The sequence below is a fragment of the Phyllostomus discolor genome, chromosome 11, assembly GCF_004126475.2.
Source record: "Phyllostomus discolor isolate MPI-MPIP mPhyDis1 chromosome 11, mPhyDis1.pri.v3, whole genome shotgun sequence".
Lineage (NCBI taxonomy): Eukaryota > Metazoa > Chordata > Mammalia > Chiroptera > Phyllostomidae > Phyllostomus > Phyllostomus discolor.
In genome coordinates, this window is record NC_040913.2 from 69,111,361 (window position 1) to 69,131,326 (window position 19,966).

Consider the following 19,966-nt stretch of genomic DNA (forward strand, 5'->3'; position numbering starts at 1 on the left):
GTACCCTTTCCAGCCACAGCTCAGGATGTTGGCTAGGCTCTGTCCTAAGGACTCCCCTTAGCCCTGTGCCCATTCCAATTACAGCCCTGGGCCCTGATGTGGCTTACCTTATGACAGCCTTCTCCAGCTCCAGCTTCCAGCCCATCTGCCAAGGTGTCCGTGTAGTGGCTTGCCCAGGGACACTCCAGGCTCTAACCTACCCTTGTTATATAGCTCCTGGCCTGGTGCCACTTGTACCTAGGACTTCTTGCAAATCCCACCACCTCAGTTCCAGCTGCAAGCCCCACTGTAGCTTGTGCCCAGGACTCCCCTTGGCCTGAGCCCACCCCAACCACAGCTCCACCTAGCCTGCCAAGGAAACCCCAGTGTGTGGCTTGCCCTTGGAACTTCCTGCAGCCTGACCCCAGGACTGCCCATGACTTCATCCTTAGCTGGCTCTAGTTCCAGCCACTGCTGGCCCACCATGGCAGCCGCAGCAGCCTGCCACAGCCAACTCCACGTCTAGCTGGCCTGCCAGAAGGCACCAAGCTCATGAGGTCTAGGAAGAGGAAGCTCTTACACAGGCCACTACTTTGAGAACAGGAGAGGTTACTGTTTTGCCTAATTCACAGAAATAAACTCAGAGATAGCAAAACAAGGTAACACAGAAATATGTTCCAAATGAAAGAACAAGATAAAACCTTAGAGAAAAAACGAAATGAACCAGAGACAAGAAACCAATGAAATAGAGAGTTCAAAACACTGGTTATAAGGATGCTCAGTGAACTCGGGAGAAGAACAGACAAAACAATCAGAACTCAATACAGTAACTGTAATAAAAATACACTAGAAGGAATCAACAGATTGGCTGATGCAGAAGAACAAGTCAGGGAGGTGAAAAACAGTTAGTGGAAATCACTCCATCAGAATAGCAGAAAGAAAAGAGAAATTTAAACAATGAAGATGGTTTAAAGGACAACATCAAGCATACCAACATTCCAATCACGGGGCACCACAAGGAGAAAAGAGAGAAAGGCACAGAAAACCTATTTGAGGATACAAAGGCTGAAAACTTCACGGATCTGGTTAAGTAAACAGACATCCAAGTCCAGGAAGCACAGAGTCCCAAACAAGATGAACCCACAGAGGCCCACACCAAGACATACCCTAATAAAAATGACAAAAGTCCATGATAAAGAGAATCTTAAAAGCAGCAGGAGAAAAGCAGCTAGTTATATACAAGAGCTTCTCCAAGAGACTATGAGCTAATTTTCCAAGAGAAACTTTGCAGGCCAAAAGGAAGTGGCACCATGTATTCAACGTGATAGAAGAGAAAAAACCGATAGGCAAGAATACCCCATCAAGCAAAATTATCATTCAGAACTGAAGAGCTAAAAGAGTTCCCCAGACTAGCAAAAGCTAAAGGAACTTGTCACCACCTAACCAGCATTGCAAGACATGTTAAAGGGACAACTATAAGAGAAAGAGGCCAAAACTAAATATAAGAAAGTATAGGAAGGCAAAATTCTCACTAATAAAGGGAAACATTTCATAAATGTAGTAAATCAACCAATTATCAAGTTAGCATGAATGTTAAAAAATGAAAATAGTAAGAGCATGTGTAAATACAGTAATAAACCAAGGAACTCACACATGCACAAGATGTGAAATATGATGTCAAAAACATAAGTGTGCGGGTATGAGTAAAAACTGTAGTGCTTTTGGAATGCATCTGAATTTAAGCAACTATCATCTTAAAACAGACTACTATAAACACAGCTTGTAAGTTTTATATGAATTTTTTGGTAACCACAAACTAAAATCCTATAGTAAATATGCAAAATATAAGGAAAAAGGAACCCAAATAAATCACTAAACAAAGTCATTACTGTACAAGAGAGCAAGAGAAGAAAGGAACAGAGAAGAACTACAAGAATAAAAATAATTAATAAAATGACAATAAGTACATAATTCACAATTACTTTAAATGTAGGTGAACTAACTGCCTGACTCAGAAGACACAGGGTGGCTAAAGAGACTGAAAAGAAGACCTGTGGGTCTTCTGCCAGCAAGAGACTCACTTTAGACAGAAAGACACAAAGAGACTGAAAGTGAAGGGACGGAAAAAGATATTTCATGTCAATGGAAACGAACAGAAAGCTGGGGCAGTGACACTTGTATCAGATAAAACAGACTTTAAAACAAAGACTATAACAATAGACAAAGGGCACTGCATAATGATAAAGGGATCAATCCAATAAGAGGATATAACAATTCTAAACACCTACACACCCAATGCTGAAGCCCCTAAATCTTTAAAGCAATTATTAATGAACACAAAGGGAGAAATCGATAGTACTACCTCCACAGCAGTGGACTTTAACATCCCACTTACATCAATGGATAGGTTAAGTAGACAGAAAATCAGTAAGGAAACAGTGGCCCTCAATGATACCTTGGACCAAAAAGACTTAGTAAACCGCAGAATACACATTTTTTCAGGTGCACATGGACCATTTTCCCAGATAAACCACATGTTAGGTCACAAAACTAGTCTCAGTAAGTTTAACAAGACAGAAATCATATCAAGCATCTTCTTTGAATAAAATGATATAAAACTTGAAATCAATTACAAGAGGAAAAACTGGAAAAAACCTATAAACACATGGAGGCTAAACAACATCTTACTAAATATCCAATGGGTTAATGAACAAAATCAAGGAGAAAATAAAAAAGTATCTTGAAAAAAATGAAAATGGAAACACAATAATCCAAAGTCTCAGGGACACAGCAAAAGTACTTCTAAGAGAAAACTTCTTAACAACACAGGCCTACCTCAAGAAAGAAGAAAAATCTCAAATAAACAATCTAAATGTATGTGTGAAGGAACTAGAAAAAGAACACACTAAACCCAAATGAGTGGAAGGAAGGAAATAATAAAGAACAGAGCAGAAATATATGAGACAAAAATAAAAATAATGTACAAAAAAGATCAATGAAACTAAGAGCTGGTTCTTTGAAAAGATAAAACTGATCACCCTTCAGCAGGACTTACCAAGAGAGGGCCCAAGTAAATACGATCACACCTGAAAGAAAAGTGACAACCAACACCCCAGGAGTACAAAGAATAAGAGAATACTATGAACAATCACATGCTAACAAATTTGACAACATAGAAGAAATGGGTAAGTTCATAGAAACACATAATCTTCCAAGACTGAATCAGAAAGAAACATAAAATCCACACAGACCAATTATTAGAAATGAAATTGAATCAGTAATGAAAAAGCTGCCAACAAACAAAAGTCCAGGACCAGACCATCTCACAGATGAATTCTACCAAACATTCAAAGAATACCTATCCTTCTCAAACTATTCCAAAAAATTGAAAAGGGGGGGAGATGCCTAACTCATTCTATGAAGCCAGCATTGCATTGATATCAAAACCAGACAAAGATACAAAAAATAAATAAATAAAAGGAAGAAAGTTACAGGCCATAACCATCTTTAACAAAATGTTAGCAAACCATATTCAGCAATATATCAAAAAGATCATCCAGCACGATCAAGTGGGATTTAATGCAAAGATGCAAGGATGGTTCAATATCTACACACCAATCAAGGTGACATAACACATAAAATGAAGTATAAAAATTATATGACCATATTAATAGATGCAGAAAAAATATTTACTATAAATATCTATTTACAATAAAAATTCAATAAAGTGGATATAGAAGAAATATACCTCAACATAATAAAGGCCATACATGACAAACCCACAGCTAACATACTCAACAGTCAAAAACTGAAAGCTTTTTCTCCAAGATCAGGAATAAGACAAGGATGTCCATTCTCACCACTCTTCTTTCTTTAACATAGTATTGGAGTCCTTGCCACAGCAAGCAGACAAGAAAAAGAAATAAAAGTATATAAACTAGAAGGGAAGAAGTAAAATTGTCACTATTTGCAGAGGACATATGCCATATATATATATATATATATATATATATATCCCTATTAGGATTAATAAATGAATTCAGTAAAATTGCAAGATAAAAAATTAATATTCAGAAATCTGTTATGTTTCTAAGCATGAATAACAAACTACCTGAAGGAGAAATTAAGACAATCCTGTTTACAACTGCAATGGAAAATGTCTAGAAATAAATTTAACCAAGGTTCCAAAAGACCTGTAATGTGAAAACTACAAGAAACTGATGAAAGAAATTAAAGATACAAATAAGTGGAAGGATAAACAGTGCTCATGAATCAGAAAAATCAGTACTGTTAAAATGTCCATAGTACTCAGAGCAAAATACAGATTCAATGCAATCTCTATCAAAATACCAATGGCATTTTTCTCAGAACAGAAACAAATAATCCTAAAATTTATATGGAACTACAACAGACTATGAATAGCCAAAGAAATCTTGAGAAAAACAGAATTTGGAGGTACCACACACCATGATTTCAAACTACACTTACACAGCTATAGTAATCAAAACAGTGTGCTGACCCTCCCATCAAGATGGCAGCATAGGCAGACATGGCTCGCGTCTTTGCCCAACCACAGCAAAAGTACAACGAAGACATAGAACCACCATTGCTCAGAACTGACACAAATTGAACTGAATGAAAGTCTGACGACTATGAAATAAAGAAACCACATCCATCCAGGCTGGTAGGAAGGGTGAAGACACACAATGGGCTGGTCCCAAATCCCTGTGTGGCAGATAAATATTCGGAAGGGATTCTAAGAAGTGAGTTGGCCCAGCCCCATACCAGGCCTCCCAGCCCAGGGTTCCAGTGCAAGGAAGATAAGTCCCCACAACTTTTAGCTGCAAAAACCAGCCAGGTTTGGGTCAGAGGAAGAAAATTCTGGAGCCCCAAGCAGCTCCTCTTAAAGAAATCATACAGCCTCACCTACTCAGACTCATTCCCTCTGAGCTCCAATAACAGGGTTGTGGCTTAAGGGGCACAGTGGCATGCAGGGGGAGGCTGAGGTATGTGGCATCAAGGTGAGTGGAGGCCACTGTCCCTTTTCTGGGCCCTACCCCCACAGAGCCTACAGACTGGAGCCTTATCTAAGATTCCATCAACCTAGCTAACACTGTTTGACCCACTTTGGGGATTGCCAGAGACTCCACCCCACCTAACTTAGGGGATCACCTAAGCGGCTTTTCCCTGTGAATGGTCTTGGCTCATGCTTCATAACTTCCTAAATCCTCTTAAACAAGCAGCAGCTGGTTTCAGTGAGCCCCAGGCCTGGAATTAGTAGCCTAGACTCACAGCTTGGCTTCACCTGGGAATCTCCAAGCCCAGCACAAGTAGCAGTCACCTCAGATTGCTTTATAACTCAGGCATGGGGGCCCCAGGCAAAACACAGGTTGGGGCTGACCTTGGCCTGTACCACCAAGGAAACCCCTGGGGCCAGTATTACCCAAAGGACAGCTACAGACCATGCTGGAACACCACCACCCTGCCCCTGCATAGCTGATCCTCCACAAAGGGTGGAGGTTGGTGGCCAGTGGTCAGAGCCAGTCCTTGCAGCTGACTGGCCTGGACAAATCCCTCTCACTGATCTGCCAACAGCAACCAAGGCTCAACTATAAGAAGAGAGTGTACTCAACCAACATGAAGGGTGCACCTTGAGTACCCAGCTTGGGTGATGAGGAGGCTGTACCACTAGACTCTACAGGACACCTACTATATGAGGCCACACTACCAAGACACAGAGTCAAAGCAGCTCTACCTAATACATAGAAACAAACACAGGGAAGTTGAGAAAATGAGGAGACAATGAAACATGGCCCAAATGAAAGAACAGATCAAAACTCCAGAAAAAGAGCTAAATGAAGTGGAGATAAGCAATCTGTTAGATACAAAGTTCAAAATACTGGTTATAGACCTGGCTGGTGTAGCTTAGTGGATTGAGTGCCAGCCTGCAAACCAGAGGGTTGCTGCTTCGATTCTGAGTCAGGGCATATGCCTGAGTTGCAGGCCAGGTCCCCAGTAGTGGGCACGCAAGGGGCAACTGCGCATTGATGCTTCTCTCCTTGTCTTTTTCCCTCCCTCCACCTCTGTCTAAAAATAAATAATAAAATCTTTTTTTTTTAAATACTGGTTATAAGAATGCTCAAGGAACTCAGTGAGGACATCAACAGCATAAAAAAGATACAGTCAGAAATGAAGGATACACTAATTGAAATAAAGAACAATTCACAGGAAAATAATAATAGAGCAGATAAAGCCAAGAATCAAATCAATGCTTTGGAACATAAGGAAGCAAAAACCAACCAATCAGAACAACAGGAAGAAAAGAGAATAAAAAAAAAAACGAGGATAGAGGAAACAGCCTGTGGGACAACTTTAAGCAATCCAACATTCGCTTTGTAGGGGTGCCAGAAGGACAAGAGAAAGAACAAGAAATGATAATCTATTTGAAAAAATAATGAAAGAAAACTTCCCTAATTTAGTGAAGGAAATAGACATGCAAGTCCAGGAAGCACAGAGAATCCCAAACAAGATGGATGCAAAGAGGCCCACCCCAAGACATATCATAACTAAAATGCTAAAGGTTAAAGATGAAGAGATGGGAGGGTGGGTATTGGAGAATGGGTGAGAGGTGAGGGGATGAAGAAGTACAAACAGGTACTTACAGAACAGCCATGGGGATGTAAGTACAGTGTAGGAAAGGCAGTAGCCAAAGAACTCATATGCAGGATCCATGGACATGAACAAGGGTGGGGGGATTGCCTGAAGAAGTTCAGGGTGCTGGGTGGGGGGGGGCAAAAGGGACAACTTTAATAGCATAGTCAACAAAATGTAATTTACAAAAGTATAATGACAATAAAAATTTAAAAAAAAAACCAGACACATAGATCAATGGAACAGAATAGAGTGTCCAGAAATAAACCCATGCTTATATGTCAATGAATCTATGACAAAAAAGGCAAGGATATACAATGGGGAAAAGATAATCTCCTTAATTAATGTTGGGAAACAAATACACGCAAAAAAATGAAATTAGACCACTTTCTCACGCTATATACAAAAGTAAACTCAAAATGGATGAAGATTTAAATGTAATACCTAAAACCATTAAACTCCCAGAAGAAAACATGCAGTAAACTCTTTGACATTGGTCTCAGCAATGTTCTTTGGACATGTCTCCTTGAGCAAAGGCAACAAAACCAAAAATAAACAAATGGGACTACATAAACTAAAAAGGTTTTACACAGTGAAGGAAACTATCCATAAGATGAAAAGGCAACCTAGTGAATGGGAGACGACATTCATAAATGATATATCAGATAAGAAGTTAATATCCAAAACATATAAAGAACTCATAGCTCAATATCAAAAAATCAAACAGTCCATTTAAAGAATGGTCAAAGAACCTGAATAGATATTTCTCCAAAGACACACCAACAGACATGTGAAAAGATGCTCAACATCACTAGTCATCAGGGAAATGCAAATCAAAACCACAATGAAATATCACCTCACACCTGTCAGAATGGCTATTACAAAAAAAGAGAGAGAAAACACAAAACAAGTGTGGAGAAAAAGAAATCCTTGTGTACTGCTGGTGGGACTGTAAACCAGTGCAGCCACTGTGCAAAACAGTGTGGAGGTTCCTAAAAAAGTTACAAGTAGAACTACCGCATGCCCCAGCAATTCCACTCCTAGGTATTTACACAAAGAAAACGGAAACAATAATTTGAAATAATACATGCACACTTCACTGAAACACTGCTTACAATAACCAAGATATGGGAGCAACCTAGGTGTCTTTGAAAGGTAAATAGATAAAGATGTGATACATATCATGTACAATGGATTATTAGCCATAAAAGGGAATAAAATCTTGCCATTTGCAACATTAATGGACCTAGAGTATTATGTTAAGTGAAATAAGTTAGAGGAAGACAAGTAGTGTATGATTTTACCTATTTCTGGAATCTTATAAAAAGTGGCAAACAAAGAAACAAAAGGCAATAAAAACAAACTCACAGAGAGAACAAACTAATGGTTGCCAGAGGGGAGGGGTGGGGGGATGGGCAGAAAAGAGGAAGGGAATGAGGAAGTACAAACTTCCAGTTATAAAATAAGTCACAGGGATGTAAGGCACAGCACAGGGAATGGAGTCAATAATATTGGAATTACTACGTAAGGTAACAGATAATTAATAGACTTACTGTGATCACTTTATAAGGGATATAAATGTTGAATCACTATGTTGTATACCTGAAACTAATATAATATTGTATGTCAACTATAATTTAAAAAACTAGCCACAATTTAGAAAAAAAGAATAGTCATGTTTAGATTTTACTATCCACTAATTCTGTCTCAGAAAGTCAAGATGCAAATGAAGAGTTCCCAAGTTTTTTGGCTTCAGAATTCCCTTCAGTGTTAAAATTACTGAGATTCAAAAGAATTTTTGTTTTATATCATTTTATCTATCGATATATAACAAACCCATTATGTTAACACAGACAACACAGTTTACTTAAAATAACTCTATTTTCTAAAACAAAAAATATAGTGAGGAAAAGTGGCCGTGTTTTACACTTCTGTGATTCTAGTATCTGGTTTAATAAAAGAAAGCTGGGGTGTCACATCTGTTTCAACATTGACCTGTTATGGTTTTTAGGCGGAAGTCTATGAAGGAAACAAAGCCAGCCCTCCACAGACAAGTAGCTACAAAAGAGAGCCCTGAAGATTCTCTGAGAAGGTCTCTGTGAACCTGCAGGGGTCCTCTGACCACACTTTGTACTGTTGATGTAGAGGGGATGGATTGTTTCTAAAGTTTCTGAGAAGACTAAAGTTTTTCATTTTTTCCTGTTAAGGCAAAACCAAAAAAAAGTCCAGAAACATTTCGCTGAGGAACAGTAAAGAATATGTTACCATACTAAGTTAGCTGATAAAGTAAAAACCTAGTGATATTTAATTTCTCTTACTGTTTTAACACTGGAAATCTATGGCTAGGTAACAAACAGGTCATAAAATATTTTGCAGTAAATCATAACAAAATATTTTTATCATACTGCTAACCCCTTAAAATGTGCAGTTCTGTCTTGTTCTTGCAGGACACCAAGTTCTTCCCCTTCTTCCTTTCTCTTTCACCACCCAACTGCTACTGGTCCCTCCTCCTTCCTTTTGGACTTTTCCACTCCCAGAAGATGTGTTTAGAAGACTGTCCCTTTAAATCAGTTAGCTCTTTACGTAAGTCTGTCTCTAGAAATCAGGCACTTGGCATTTGTATTGTGTCCCTTTAAACTGAGTGCCTGAAAAGGACACCAATCTCTTTAAATTCAATGACAGTATCTTTCCTTTAAGAACATGCACTTTGAAATCTGTTCCTTGCAGTTTATGGTCTAATCTCCTTTTTTGTTTTAAAAATGATTTCAGAGTTTGGGTGACCTTAAACTTGTTGGTGATCATTCCAACTCGCCCAAAGGCCCCCCCCACTAGTCTTCTGTCTTCCTCTAATTTTTCTCTCAGTCTGCCTTTACTTGCCTCAACATGCCTGGCCGACTAGGGGAGGGACAGGTGTGCGGGAGGGGGGCTGGTGTTGGCTTTCTTCCTTTCATTCACAATTATGTTTCAGGTGGGGCATTCTGTCTTCAAGTAATATTGAAGGTATGGCTTTGACAGAATTGTTCCTGGATGTGAAGTTATTTCATGTTGTGTGGAAAGATTTTGGGGAAGTTGTTTATTACACAGTGTCCTTGGTCTGCAGCTACCCAGAAGTCCTAAAACTACAGTTTTAATTTTGAAAGTTACCAAATTTTTTAAAAATCAGATTTTATGACTGGTCTTTTACCTAAATGTTTCTTCTTGGAGCTGTTCTAATTGAGTTTGGAGCTGCAGATGCCTTCTTCCTGCTGGACTGTTAGGGTCTTCTATGGAATCAGATTGATTAAGTCTTTCCATTAATACCTGATTCTCAGCCAATAGACTACTTTTCTCCTCTTGCAATGCTGCAACCTGTCAGAATATAGGAAGACAAGAGTTATTCTTCCAATTACACTGGCACTGGCATAATCACCTGTGAATTACCATTATAAATTAAAGTGTATTTTTTAAAAGTGCAATCAACCTCCACTTAAAACACTTGTGTTATTTTGGAATATTGCACAGGCAGAGTAATCTATAAGAGTAAGCAAAAATTCATTATTTTAGATCTGAAAAGACAATTAAACAAAGATATACAGATAGCAACTAAGGACACAAAAAGATAGTCGTGATTAGTCATTAGGAAATGCAAATTAAAAGTTACACCAATGTCACACCAATATAGTCTGACTACAACGGCTAAAATTAGAAAGACTCGCTGTACCAGGTGTACAAACAAAAGCCTCATACACTTCTGGTAAGAATATAAAGTGTTTTAAGTGCTTTGGGAAACAGTTTTGCATTTTCCTACAAAATTAATGCAATTATCACATGACCCAGCCATTCTACTCGTAGGCATTTACTTAAGAGAAATAAAACTATGTCTACACAGACTTACAAAAATGTTTACAGCAGCTTCGAGTGTAATAAAGAAAAACTAGAAACACAAATGTTCATCAACAAGTAAATGGATAAACTGCAGAATATCCAAACAATAGTATTTCACAATTAAAAAAGAGTTAACTATTGATACTGACAACATGAATGAATCTCAAAATAACAAAAGAAGTCAGACAAAAAATAACAGTATACACTGTATGATTCCTTTTATATATAATTCTAGAAGATACAGGCTAATTTATAGTAGTCAAAAGCAGAACTGGGGACTGCAGGGGGGTGATGGGTTCCTTATACTGATTGTGGTAATTTCACATGTTCATACATATGTCAACATGCATCAAAATTGTGCATTTTAAACCTGAGTAGTTTATTGTATGTCAATTATATCTCAATACAGCTGTAAAACAAAAATTACCTGCCATTTCTCCCTCTCCAGCCCACATTTCCTTCTGAACTTGTTCTAGTTGGACTTTGGGCCCTACCATTCCACCAAAACTGTTCATCAGGACCACTGTTGACTTCCAGGTCACTACCATCCTTCAGGGACATTGGATGCAACTGATCAACTCTGTCCTCTTTGAAGTATTTTCTTCACTTGGCTTCCAGGATACCTTACTCTCCTGGTTTCTGTACCAGTTCACTAGTCTTACCTTCCCTTTCTCCTTAAGTCCGTTCCTAGTTTCCCTGCCAGGAGAGCACCCCACAGCTTTTCTAAACACAGTGACAACTTCCAGTTTCATGGCTGTAAACACCATCTACTCACTGACCGCGCACATTTCTATTTCTGGCCTGGAACCCTGAACTGGAGATCATTTCTACTTGGATGTCTAACACGAGTCTCAAATTTAAATGGTCTAAACTGAACTCTTAATTACTCCAACCCTCAGCCCCAGTCCTTCCACAGTCCTTCCCATCTCAGTAAATGGTAACTCTGTCCTTCCAGTTGCTCAATCGTAAGCCTTAACATCTTTCTATCAGAGCATGTCCAATCTGTCAGCGAATATCATTGGCTCTACCTTCAGACATATTTTGACCACTTCTCACCAGCCCTAAATTCTGATGACCTAAGCCAACATAATTTTTTGCCTGGATTACTGTTGTGACCACTTAGTCTTCTTGATTTGGCCCTCCCTTCCCTATAGTCTGTTCTCCACGGAGCAAAACAAATGCACTCCATTAAAGCAAACTCAGATCACAGGACGGCTTTGTTCAAAATCCTCCAATGGCCTCTCATTTACTCAAAGTCTTTACAAAAGCTTACAAGGCCCCTCCAGACTGACTTCCTCCTTCCATGCTCCCTTCCACTTCTACCATCCTTGACTTCCTGCTGTTTTCTGAATACACCAGCCACACTCCCACCCCAGGGCCTGTGCTCAGCAGGTAACACTCTTCCTGGGAGGCTTGCCCCTACAACCTCTGGGATTTTACTAACATGCCACCTTCTCTGGGGCACCTGTGTTGACTAAATTCAAAACTACTAATTCTTCCTACTCGGGACTCCCTGTTCTACCTCATCTGCCTTTTTTCCCCCTTTAGAATATTTATCACCATTTAAAACTATATTCTTATTTTGTTTATTGGCTGTCTTCCTTACTAGAATTGTTAACTCCCTGGGGGCAAGAATATTTGATCAATTTGTCTATCTCCTGACCCCCAATCTTCATTATATCTACAACAACAAGAACAGTGGATGGTACACAGTAGGTGCTCAGTAAATGTCTATTGAAGAAATGAATTAATCTGAAACACCAGCTCTATAATTTATCAGATTTCCATAAATGCATGAGTGTCTTCTAAGAATAGAGCCATGGTTCTATTCTATGCCACTGGTCTATTTCTTTCATTCTTCTCTTTTAAATAAATATTTAGGGCATAAAAACTTAAATTTTAAAAACTAATTTCAAGCCCTGGCTGGCGTAGCTCAGTAGATTGAGCGCGGGCTGGGAACTAAAGTGTCCCAGGTTCGATTCCCAGCCAGGGTACATTCCTGGGTTGCAGGCCATAACCCCCAGCAACCGCACATTGATATTTTTCTCCCTCTCTCCCTCTCCCCCCCCTCTTTCTCCCTTCCCTCTCTAAAAATAAATAAATAAAATCTTTAAAAAAAAAACAAAAAAACCCCCTAATTTCTTTGCTACTGATTTCTGACTTTAATTGCATCTTGGTCACAGAGCATGATCTAAAGGCACAGATTATTTGAAATTTTATTAAGAAGTGTTTTATAACTTGTGGTCTATTTATAAGAAGGCTAGGTGTACAATGTAAAACTTTAATACTAGACTTATCAGACTAGCAAGTGTTGCTAAAATATTTTAATTCAATATACTTGACAGAAATCCTTTTCACAAACACAGAAAAAGGAGATTAGTTAAAAATAATACATAAACATGATTTAAGAAACAAATCAAACAAGGCAAAGGGGCTTATAGTGAAAAGCTAGTTCCCTGTTGAGATTTTCCTTCACTGGTCACTTCTGCAATTTTAAACAACTACTCACTGACTCATTTCACTGAGCTGCCCACCATTCATTAACTCACTCAAATACTGGTGTGCTTACAACACGTTAGGCACTGCTGCAATCTTCTAGGTGCGAGGCATGCCATGATGAATAAAGCTGAGAAAGTTCTTATTCCACAGAATGGTCATACATTCAAAACAAATCACAGTAAATAGATAAACAAAAACATATTAAGTAAACTAACAAACACATGCTAAAACTAGAGTAACAGTGTATGCAGAGGGTTAAAATAAGAGTAACACGAGAGTCTGGGTGATTACTTCAGATTGGCTGACCATGGAAGGACTTCTCAAGGAGGCCTAATTTAGTACCTGGCACCTCTAAGAGCCCAATAAATGATTTATGACGAATAAATCAGGTGGTTTTGAGCTGAGGTTGGATGACAAGAAGGAGCCGGCCATGTAATGAGTGTAGCAAGCGCTCAACTCTGTCACTGCAGCATAAAAGTGACCACAGACAATAAATACATCAATGAAGGAGCGTGGCTGTGCTGCAGTAAAACTGGGTTCATAGAAACAGACAGCAAGCTGTAGTTTGCCAATCCTAGCGTATAACTTTAATTTTATACTATGAAAGACAGTATTTATATTCTGCTTGTAAAATTAACTCAATTTTTATTATAACCCTTAGCATTTATCTATAGTTAAATTCTAAAATCTGAAAAGCAATTAACAGCACTTACATCATGATTTATTAATATTTACTATATAACCCAAGTGTATGTTGATTTTACTACCTATTACATGCATCCAAAACAAGGACCAACTCCAAGTAAAATAGCTCTAGTATAAAGTATGAATTGTGCATACTCATTGCCCATCTTTAACAAGTATCAAAACAGGGCCAGTCACGTTTAATCTAGACTTGGACACACTCTCCCCACCTCCCTGATTTTGAGGTAATTCCAAATCATTTTATTTCTTATTTTCTTTATTTGTGAGGGCTTCCTTCAACTTTAACTATTGTATTGAATTTTTATTTTGACAATTCTATTTTAAATTTACTTAAGTGTTTCTTGATTTCTAATTTTTCTTTTTTAAAACTGCATCTTGTCCTTGTTTTACAAATGAAGTATCACTAATTTTACTGACAGTATTAAATAGATTAAAAGGGAGAATCTACCTCAAATTTCTCCACTTCCTCTATGGCCAGTTTCCTGTCTACCTTGATCCTTTTACCTTTTGTTATACAGATTTCCCTCACATTTAAGAATCAGTCAACAGCAAGGGTCAATGGAACCTATAAGCACTCACAGGCTTCAGCTTAGGGCTTTCTCTCCAAGAAGCTGGCCTTTCTGTAAATTAGAGAACCCAGGAAAAACAAAATGAAAAGGACCTCACCCTGCAGATTAATACTCAGTCTAACCCCCCTGTGCTTCTGTTTAATTTCTTTAGAAAAGACCCCTCTGACTGGGAAGCTGGCTAGAGGCCATTCTCTGCAGTGGATGACAGGGTTGATGGAGTTTAGCTATTCTACATAAAACCTATAGTTGTAGCCTCACTCAGCCCTGGGGCTCTACTACAGCAGCTTCCTCCCCTTCTCCCCCGGAGCTGTTCTTGGCCACTACACTCTTCATTCCTTCTAGCCATTTGGGACTTTTCCCACTGCTTCCTCGCTTTCAGAGATTGATGAAGACTGGTGGAATGCTGTTGCTAGCTATAAACCAAGTCAATGGTTACACATTCAGGAAAGGAAATTATGTGTTTGATCAGTCTACCATCTTTAACCAGAAATCTGTTTTCCCTTTTTTCTTTTCTTTAATTGGGGGGGCACGGTGGACAAACTGTGCTCTGTGGCAGTCAGTGCACAGTACGTTCTGTGTATTTACAGCAGCACATTTCAAACAGGCGGGGCACAGAGCAGACCTCCTACCTGCATGTCCAGTTCGTGGCATCTTTGAGAAATTTCTTCCTTGGCTGACAAAGCTTCATTTAGTTCCTCTGTAGTCTTCTTCAACTAGTTAAAAACCAAGATACACAATAAATATTTCAATTTGAAGTGGCAGCAATTAATAATTACATATGGAATTAAACATTGTCCCCCTTTTCTCTGTGAGGGACAGGGAGAAATCAAGAACCCTTCTGTGCAGGAGTCAAAAGAAGGCAGTTCTAACCCTGAATACCTTTCAGTTCTAAATCCTGTCTTTTATGTACCTTGATTTGTTCTTTCCACATAACCAAGTTTTCTTAACACACCTTCTATCTGGACTGGTTGGCTCTCAGCAATGCTGACTGTAATAGCTGACAAACTCTACCTCAGTCAAGTACGTATATGCTGGAGAACAGGGGCTTTGACTATTAAAATACACAGCTAGTGAGTTTCAGTACAGGTTTCTTAGTGACATTAAACCTTTATGTTAATTTGTGTATCAGTTCTAAAATAAAATACTTTTATTATTATAATCCTCAGCACAAACCAAACATTCCCAAGTTGTGTCCCATTATTATATAAAGTCTAAGTTAGCAAAGTATGAACAAATTAATTATAATAAACTAATTAATCACTTAATTTTAAAGACAAAAATGGATTAAAATAAAATGATACTAGCTTTTCATTTCATGTGACCAAACCTCTGTGTAACATAGACAGGAAAAAAAAAACACAACTCATTCACAGTAACCAACTGTAAAACCAAACACACCACAAAGCAAGAGAAAGACAAATTACAACTTGGATTAAAATTACAGCATGTCCAAAGATTTTCCTGCAAAATACTTATAAACCACGGGGAAAAAAATGAAAGGAGACAAAGATCACAAAGATTTCTTTCCATGCTTTGGAACAGATTTCCCAGAATAGGTGGAACATAGAAACTAACAATGTACCTTTCCATTAAACCCATAAAAACACACTGCAGAGTTCCTTTACAAATGTAGGACTAAGTTCCTTAGTGCATTTAAGTATGAAGGGCAGAGGAAGCACTTTAAAACTGAAGAACAATGTGAAATAAAAAGTAAATTATCTTTTTTTAATCCTCACCTTAGTACATTTTTTTTCATTGCTTTTAAAGAAAGAAGAAGGGGGGAGAGAGGGAGAAACATCAATCAGTTGCCTCCCATGTGCACCCCAACTGGAATTGAACCTGCAACCTGGGATGTGCCTTGACAGAGGATCAAACCCATGACCTTTTGGTCTGCAGGACAATGCTCCAACCCACTGAGTCACACCAGTCAGGGCAAGATAAACTGTCTTTTTATCATAAATAATCAAGAGATTATTTATGCTAATGGAAAATGCATGCAATTTACCAGAGAAGCATCTATTGTGTTAAATGTGGCATATAGAAAGAAACACAAATTACAAAAAATTAAATAAGTTAATTTATTTTAAAGTACATTATGGAACAATATTTAACTTACAAATTATAAATTTTTACAAATATGTAATATCCATAAGTAAAGTGGCTTAAGTTCTTATATTTTTGGTAAAAAATAAAGAATTATGCCAATATATTCCATAAGCAATTTCCAATGAAACATCTTTTCATTAATACTTCAGTTTTATCCATTTCAATCTTTGCATGAATAAAAACAACGCAAAATTACATACCTGGCGATCCAGGTCAGCATAGGCATCATTTCCAGCAGAGACAGGAGATTCTTTACTCATCAGCTGAAATTAAATGAAGACTTAAATGGTTATAACTATGAAGCAAAAAAGACATTCTATATAATATACTTACACAACAAACATGAACACCCAACCATTACAGAAGTATAAAAGTTAAAATGAAAACACAAATGTAAAAGAAATTTTTTTAAATAAAGCTTTTCAGTCTGGAACTTTGTTTTTTCACTCTAAGTGATGCCTTCATTTAAAATCAGAGACCTGTGCTCTGATTCTGATGCTCATTTTTCTCTGTAGGCCCACTCACAACAATTAAGTATTACTTACTCTCATCACTAAAAAGACAAGGCTTTAAGCTAAAGATGTGGCTTAATATTTAAAAACATGGATTTTTCAGTAAAAAATGACACCACTAAGTATTTCTAAAGAATAAAGGTGGGCAACATCACAGTATCCAAAAGGCAGGGAAAACCCAATTATCCATCAACTGAATGAATGGATAAACAAAATGTGGTGCATAAACTCACATTCATACAATGGAATATTATTTGGCCATAAAAACAGAACAAAATATTGGTACATGCTACCACATAACCTTGAACACATTATGCTAAATGAAAAAAGCCCACATAACCTTGAACACATTATGCTAAATGAAAAAAGCCAGGCACCAAAGGGCATATATCCAATGATTGAACTTAAATGAAATATCCAGAACAGGGAAATCCACAGACAGAAAGCAGATTATTGGTTGCTGGGGCCTGGAAGGAAGAAGAAATGAGGACTGCCTGTTTAATGGTCACAAGGCTTCCTTCTGCGGTGACAAAAAAGGTTCTGAAACTAAATGGTAGTCATGTTTGCATAACATTATGAAATGTACCACGTCACTAATGGCAAATTTCATGTTACAGGTATTTTATCACAATAAAAAATAAACACATATAAATAGAATGTGTCTTAAATAAAGTCTTTTAAAAAGCTCTTCCTCAATCCCATAATTTTATCCAGCTACCCACCCACTGTCCACCTCCTAAGTCCAAAGTCATCAAGCCAATTGACTCAAGTGCTGATAATTTTCAAATCCGTCCACTTCTCTCTACACTAACTCCACCCTAACTTCTATAACCCACTTCAAATCCCATCATTCTTTTTTTTATTTTTATTTTTTAAGATTTTATTCATTTACTTTTTAGAGAGAAGGGGAGGGAGGTAGAGAGGTAGACAATCATCCATGTGTGAGAGATACATTGTTCAGTCACCCCCTCCTGAGGACTTGACCTACAACTCAGGCATGTGCCCTGACTGGAAATGGAACAGGTGGACTTTGGGTTCACAGGCTGGCACTCAATCCACTGAGCCACATCAGCCAGGGCAGGATCCCATCATCTTTTACTGGATAATTACTAAGGTTTCTTAACTGCTCTTCCTTTAACTAGCCTTGTTTTTCTCTGATTCATTCTTCTCATTGCACGAATTTTCTGAGCTATAGACTTCAATTTCTTTTCTCCTTAAAATCTAGTCATTGTTTCCCAAAATTCCAACTCCTTTAACAAAACTGCTCAGTATCTTAGTGATCCCATTTCTCTTGTTTCATCTCATTTGTACTTTAAAATGTTTGCTACAGGCATTCTTCTTTAATACCCCCAACATGCCACATAAGTCTTGCTTTCTCTTGTCTCCTGGACTTGAGAACAATTTTTGCCCCTTCCTTACCTTATTTCATCCTCTGTGCTTAGTCTCAAAGCCACTTTCTCTGAAAAGCCTTCCCTAATATCCCAAACCTGAGTCAGACACTCCCGTGAGGTGCTGCTATGTCCCCACCATGGCACTTTCCCTGTGAATGCTTTGAATGTATCTGAATTACTTGTTTAGCCATTTTCCCCATGAGACTTCCACTCTGTGAGTCAAGACACCATGTCTACTTTTTCACAGTTGTATGCATACTGTCATAGCTCCTGGTACACATTAGGTGCTCAATGAGTATTTGCTCCTTAAATAAAAGGACTATGCACATAGTTAACATATAACATATTCTTAAAATCTAATTGTACAAAAAATTTTTATATGTTGCTTTGTTCACTGACATTTTAAATGTTCTCCCTTTGTCATAAGATCACCTCCCCCCTTTTTATAATTTTTATCAGCTATATAATATTCCACAGAATTGAAGTACCGTATTTTAAACACCTGCTTACCAAAGGATAGACTTTTTTTACATTTCCATTAATATAAAATAGTTTGATAAGCACTGTTGTGCCCAATCTTAGTCTTTAATCTCCAAATAATTCCTTGGAATAGAGTCACAAAATTAAAAAAAAAAAGAACTTAGTCACAGATATTAAAAATATTACTGATTGTAGATATACCTATTATTATAGAAAAATTGGAAAACACAGAAAAGAGTATAGAACATTACTACTTGACACTGGTTAAATTTTGGCAAAATATGTTTTCACTCATCTTAATTTTAATTTTTAACAGAAATGGCATTTTGTTGCTCATGTGCTCTGTTTCCCTAAATATTACAGGCCTTCCCCTATGTCATTATATGTTTCAAAAATATGCTTTAGCCCTAGCTGGGTAGCTCAGCTGGTTAGAGTATCACCCTGATATGTTAAGGTTGCAAGTTCAATCCCCTGTCAGGGCGCACACAAAATCAAGCAATGAATGCATAAATAAGTGAAATTAAAAAACTGATATCTACATAATATGCTAATATATTATTGTACCATAATCTACCCATTCCCCTATTGCTGGGTACTTAGGTTTATTTTAATTTTTCAGAACTAAAAAATAATGCTAAAATAAACAGTCTTCAGGCCACGCAATAGAGTGGGTATGGGTCTGAGCTCTGGATGCGGACTGCTTCGATGCAGGTTCTGACTCTGCTACTCCTACTCCTTCTTATGTGTTCCTGAGCAAGCTACACACATTGCCTATGCCTCAGTTTCCTCTTTTATAAAATGGGGACATTGACAGTGCATATCTCAAAGACTTGTAGTTAATATTTTTTCACTGTGGTAAAATATATGTAACATAAAACTTGCCATTTTAATAATTTTTAAGTGTACATTTCACTAACATTAATTAAAATTATAATGAATTTTAAATGAGTTAGTAAATGTTATGTGCTTAGGAAGTACCAGCACTATTTAGCACATTGTAAGTGCTAGATAAATGTTTGCTCATAGTATTAGTATTATGAATCTCTGTTATTTCAGATTTCCTTAGGAAAAATTCCTAAAAGTGCAATTATAGGGTCAATCACAGTAAGGCAGAACTGTTAGTGGCCCCTTATTCTTTTTTCCTGTTTTGTTTTTTTTTTAAAGATTTTATTTATTTTTAGAGAGGGAAGGGAGAGAAATAGAGAGAGAG

At 37.6% G+C, this 19,966-nt stretch overlaps 1 protein-coding gene across 2 annotated transcripts in view; it reads right to left on the reverse strand.

Moving 5' to 3' along the window:
- Positions 1 to 19,966, reverse strand: part of HOOK3 (hook microtubule tethering protein 3) — an 87,124-nt gene that overhangs the window by 41,995 nt on the left and 25,163 nt on the right. For both annotated transcript variants that reach the window (XM_028526357.2, XM_028526356.2), the window contains exons 7-9: positions 16,574 to 16,636; positions 14,897 to 14,980; positions 9,815 to 9,978 (exon numbers count right to left, since the gene is read on the reverse strand). In XM_028526357.2, coding sequence (XP_028382158.1) covers positions 9,815 to 9,978; positions 14,897 to 14,980; positions 16,574 to 16,636 — 311 coding nt within the window. The remainder of the gene's footprint in view (positions 1 to 9,814; positions 9,979 to 14,896; positions 14,981 to 16,573; positions 16,637 to 19,966) is intronic.